Source organism: Pyrus communis, chromosome 12, assembly GCF_041283825.1.
Source record: "Pyrus communis isolate YQ-2024b chromosome 12, ASM4128382v1, whole genome shotgun sequence".
NCBI classification, from domain to species: domain Eukaryota; kingdom Viridiplantae; phylum Streptophyta; class Magnoliopsida; order Rosales; family Rosaceae; genus Pyrus; species Pyrus communis.
Genome location: NC_142576.1, coordinates 9,006,260 through 9,011,446, shown reverse-complemented (window position 1 = coordinate 9,011,446; position 5,187 = coordinate 9,006,260). Strand labels below are relative to the sequence as shown.

General features: G+C 35.2%; 1 protein-coding gene across 1 annotated transcript; it reads left to right on the top strand.

Annotated features, from left to right (window-relative positions):
* The first annotated feature begins 1,535 nt into the window (after window positions 1-1,535).
* LOC148692295 (uncharacterized) lies at window positions 1,536-4,754 on the top strand. Its single transcript, XM_088680905.1, has 3 exons — window positions 1,536-2,262; window positions 2,477-2,666; window positions 4,727-4,754. The coding sequence occupies exons 1-3, from the start codon at window positions 1,536-1,538 to the stop codon at window positions 4,752-4,754; spliced, it is 945 nt and encodes a 314-aa protein (XP_088537031.1).
* The last annotated feature ends 433 nt before the right edge of the window (window positions 4,755-5,187 follow it).

The following is a 5,187-nucleotide window of genomic DNA, read 5'->3' as shown; positions in this document are numbered from 1 at the left end:
AAGTACTAATCAGTCTTCCAAAAACATATGATGCAATCTGTTATGTGATTAAGCATTCTAGAGATCTCGAAACTCTTAAGGTCCAAGAAGTTGTTGCTTCTCTCAAGGGATTCGAGCAGAGGCTTGATTTACATTTTGAGTCCTCTACTAAGAGAGCATTTGCAAGTTTAAATGTTACAACTAAGAGTTCCATAAGTGGTGGGTTCTCTGGGAATCAGAGATCTCAAGATAACTGGAAGCTAAGAAGGAGAGGTTGGGATCACAAGCCTAACTTTGTCCATATGCAGAATAACACTCAAAGAAATTGGGATCACAAGCCTAATTATGCTCAGAGGCAAAATAATGCTTAGAGAAATTGGGATCATAGGCCTAATTATGCTTAGAAACAAAACAACACTCAGGGAGGTTGCAAATGGTGTGACAGGTTCCACTACGGGAAGTGTTAGTATGAAGGAAAACCAAAGTGTACAGGGTGTGGGAAACCAGGTCATGCTGTGAAGGATTGTAATGAGAACAAGGGAGTGCAGAAGGTTAATTATGCAAGGCAAATGGAAGAGACAGAATCACTGTTTTATGTTTGTAATGCAATGACAGATGTGAAGGTTAATAACTCTTGGTATATTGATAATGGTTGCAGTAATCACATGACAAGTGATGAGAGGTTGTTAGTCAATATCCAGAGAAATTTGACTTCCAAAGTGAAAATAGGAACTGGAGAAATTGTTCAGGTAGCTAGAAAAGGAACTCTGGTGATAGAGACCAAATTGGGAAGAAAACATATACAAGAAGTGATGCTTGTTCCTGGACTCGAGGAGAATATTTTTAGTGTTGGACGGATGATGGAACATGGTTATTACTTGGTGTTTGGAAGAAATGTAGTGAATATTTTTTATGGCTGGTCACTTGACAATTTGGTAATAAGAGTACAAATGACTAATAATAGGTGTTTTCCTTTGACAATGATGCCTGCAACACAGTTTGCACTAAGAGCTAGTGTCACACATTGCTCTTAGATATGGCATAAGAGATTGGGACATTTGAATGAGAGCAGTCTCCAGTTCCTTGAAGAACAGGAAATGGTGCATGGATTGCCTCACTTGGAAATGTCCACAAGTGTATATGAGGGTTGTATGATGGGAAAACAACACAGGGACTCATTTCCCTCTAAATCAACCTGGAGAGCCAATGATCCACTAGAATTGATTCACACAGACATCTGTGGTCCAATGCAAGTTGAAACTCATTCTGGAAATAACTATTTTCTTTTATTCACATATGATTGCACCAGAATGACATGGGTGTCCTTTCTACGATATAAGTCTGATGCATTGGTGTGTTTTAAGCAATTTAAGGTAATGACTGAGTTGCAATGTGGATATAAGGTTAAATGTCTCAAAAGTGATAGAGAAGGAGAATTCCTTTCTGCAGAATTTGACAAGTACTGTAGTGAGCTAGGAATTCAAAGACAGTTGACTATGGCCTACACTCCCTAACAAAATGGAGTGTCAGAAAGAAAGAATAGGACTGTGGTGGAAATGGCAAAGTCAATGTTACATGAAAAGAATATTCCATATGTATTTTGGGCAGAAGCAGTGAACACTGTAGTTTATTTGCTTAATAGGTGTCTTGCCAAAGCATTGAAGAAAACAACTCCATTTGAAGCTTACAGTGGTAGAAAATCAGGGATAGCTCATTTGAAGGTCTTTGGTTCACTTTGTTATGTTCACATTCCTTCAAATCTCAGACACAAGTTGGAAGAAAATTGTCATAAGTGCATCTTTATAGGCTATGGTGCTAGCAAGAAAGGTTACAGATTGTATGATCCGATTTCAAGGAAGATCATTTTATCAAGAGATGTTACATTTGATAAGAATGCTTCCTGGGATTGGAACTACACTACCAGCAATGAAGTGAGATTTCCAGCTGCCACTAAGTATCAAAATGCTAATGAGATCTATGAAACTAGTGAAAGTTCTCATTCTGAGCAATTCGTTATTGCTCAAAGTGAAAGTGTGATTGACAGGTCTCAAGTATATGATTCTACACCTAAAAAGTGGAGAAGTGTGAATGAAATTATGGTTCAGTGCTACATGTGTATTATTGAACCTAAAAACTATGATGATGCAGCTAAAGATGAATCATGGAGAAAAGAAATGGAAGCTGAGTTGGAAATGATAGAGAAGAATAATACATGGCAGCTTGTTGAGAGACCATTTAACTTACACCACTTTCTTGGAATGAGAGTGTTACAAACTAAGAAGAGTATTTTCATACACCAAAAAAAGTATGCACAGAAGTTGATTGAGAGGTTTGGTTTAAAAGACTACAAAAAAAAAAAAAGTAGCTACTCCACTTGCAATGAATGAGAGATTGAGCAAGATTGATGGAAATGAAGCCGCAAATGAAGGAGAATACAGACAGATTGTGGGAAGCTTGCTCTATTTGACTACAACTAAACTTGATGTGATGTTTGCAGGAAGTCTATTGGCAAGGTTCATGCATAATCCTACCAAGAAACGTATAGGGACAACAAATAGGGTGTTGAGATACATTCAGGGAACAATTGATTTTGGAATTGTTTTTGAAAAAGGGAAGACAACCACTTTAATTGTTTACTGTGATAGTGACTGGGTAGGAAGTGAGGATGATATGATGAGCACTTCAGGGTTTGCATTTACATTAGGATCTAGTGTATTCTCATGGGCATCGATCAAAATATGTTATTGCTACAGAAGCAAAATATGTTAGTGCTGCAAAAGCTACTTCTCAAGCAAAATGGTTGAGGTTTGTACTTGAGGATTTTGGAGAAGAACAAGTGGAAGGAACTCAGATCATGTGTGATAACACATCAGCCATTGATATGGCAAAGAACCTTGTCCTTCATCAAAAGACAAGACACATCAGCAGAAAATTTCATTTCATCCGAGAAGTAATCCAAGCCAAAGAGATTGAACTGGTGTACTACAGGATTGGGGAGCAAATTGTAGACATACTCACTAAAGCTTTGCCTAAAGATCGATCTACATATCTAAGGCAGCTACTCGGAGTTAAATCAATTTTATATGGCAGCTCAAGGTTAAACTGGTGTGTAACCCTTCAGCTGAAGCTTGGCGGCAAAAATCAATTTAAATGTTTTTGTTTTAAGTTTGAATCTGAGCCACTGGATCATAGTCCATATGGCAACTCAATCTTATAACTAGCTTAAGTAATAGATTAAGACAAGTGGCATCATCTCGTAGGGTGATAACAATTAAGGGTTAAGATTGTATCTTGGTTTGGTGAGTGAAGGATCTCCTTTCCTTTCCATGTATAACGGTAACAAACACACACATGTTATTAGAGTGTGAAAAATTAGAAACATATTCCATCATCTTCTCGCTAAAATTCTCTCTACATTCTTTGCAATTTTCAAAGGTTGCAGAAAAACCTCCATTGAAATACACACTAAACACACATACACTAATAGTTTCTCGGGTGAATTAATCATTCCATGAGCTCATGATTCAAAGACGATCTCGAATTATTCTTCTCTTGAAGTTTAGTAGTGTCACGACTCACGAGATCAGTTTCATTAACAAAAGTACTACCACTGGATAGTGAGGTTCCAGACTGTAATCTAATTAGGCTAATTTAATATAACCCTAGTATTTCAATGCAAATTGTTAGACCAGCATTATTGTTTCCCTACCTAAATGACTACATGACAATAATATAAAATTCCAGCAAAATAAAAATATGGACAGGAAACTTTCATGAAAAGGGCTTGAGTTAAGTTTATTTTAATAAAAAAACTATGCTATAACTATGAACTTAAATTTTAATGAAAGAAGACATAATTTTAATATTAAAAAAAAAAAACTGACGCTCTGTGCGTCTTCGTACAAACTGTTTATGAAACTTAAAGGTACTACATGTTTATGAAACTTACTCATTGTTTATGAAACTTACTTCACTATTTATGAAACTTTCTACACTGTTTATGAAAGATGAAGATTAATTATATATGTAGTTATATAAAAACAACAGAAAATTCCTAATCCTATTTTTGTGTATATAATCTACAAGGGACGAATTTGACTAAATTCGTGCACAAGTAGTAGTCTAATACAGATGCGAAGAAAATATTGGATAATATAAAATTGTTAAAGAGAAAGAGGAGAGGCCTTGTTGTTAGGAAGAGTAGTTGTTGGAGGAGAAGGAAATGAAAAACAACAAGGCGATGATGAAGTATTGCCCGCATTTTATTTAAATTTTGTTTTTTTTTTTGTTTTTTTCATTTTTTTTCTTTATCTTGTCCTTATCATTAAATAAAGTTTAAGATGACTTTTGGTTAAAACTCAAAATTTTGAAATCATTTTCATTAGTTTTTCTTTTAATATAACCCTTGTATTTCAATCCAAACCATTTGACCATCTATATTGTTTGGGTGATTTTGTAAAGTAAAAAGTTAGAATATTAACAATATATCAACAAGTGTTAATTATAAATGCACTTAATACTATGGTCTAGTGGTATTCATCTTCATTTGTAAGTGAGAGACCTTAGGTTCGATTCTCTCCAAATGGAGTTGGACCACATTATTGCTAGCTCATTGTGAGACTAAGCTCACCTCTTTCCCGTTAATGTAGATAACATCGTTTGTTCAAAAAATTGTTAATTATAAATTCTTATTTTACATTTGGATTAAGACGTTGTTTCCTGATTCTTTTTTTACACTTGGATTCAGACACTGCGATGGAGTGTCTGTTTCCTGATTCGGTTTTTTCCATCACTCACACGCCTCCTATGTTTCATGCCTTATGCAACTCCTAGTTTTTATATTTGGACTCAGACACTTGAATGCAGTGTCTGTTTTCTGATTTTATTTTTTACATATAGATTTAGACATTGTGTTGTAATGTCTGTTTTCTGGTTTTGTGTTTTCCGTCACTCTTAAGCCTCTTACGCTTCACACCTCATGCAATTCCTGATTTTTATATTTGGATTCAAACACTACAAAGCAGTGTCCATTTCCTGATTTTGTTTTTTACATTTGGATTAAAGTGTTGCAACGCAATGTTTGTTTCCTAATTCTGAATTGCAGACTGTAGAAATAGAGTATATAATCATGTGTATTTTGCTAATATACGTTGGCTTTGGTTCTATTGTTTGCTACTGCTTCAGTGGAGAGAGTATTTTCCGATATGA

Coding starts and splice junctions, on each gene's coding strand:
- LOC148692295 (XM_088680905.1), top strand. CDS start 1,536: ATGGCAAAGTCAATGTTACATGAAAAGAATATTCCATATGTATTTTGG. Junction 2,263..2,476: donor AGTGTTACAAACTAAGAAGA/GTATTTTCATAC, acceptor TGATGTTTGCAG/GAAGTCTATTGGCAAGGTTC. Junction 2,667..4,726: donor GATATGATGAGCACTTCAGG/GTTTGCATTTAC, acceptor ACTTGGATTCAG/ACACTGCGATGGAGTGTCTG.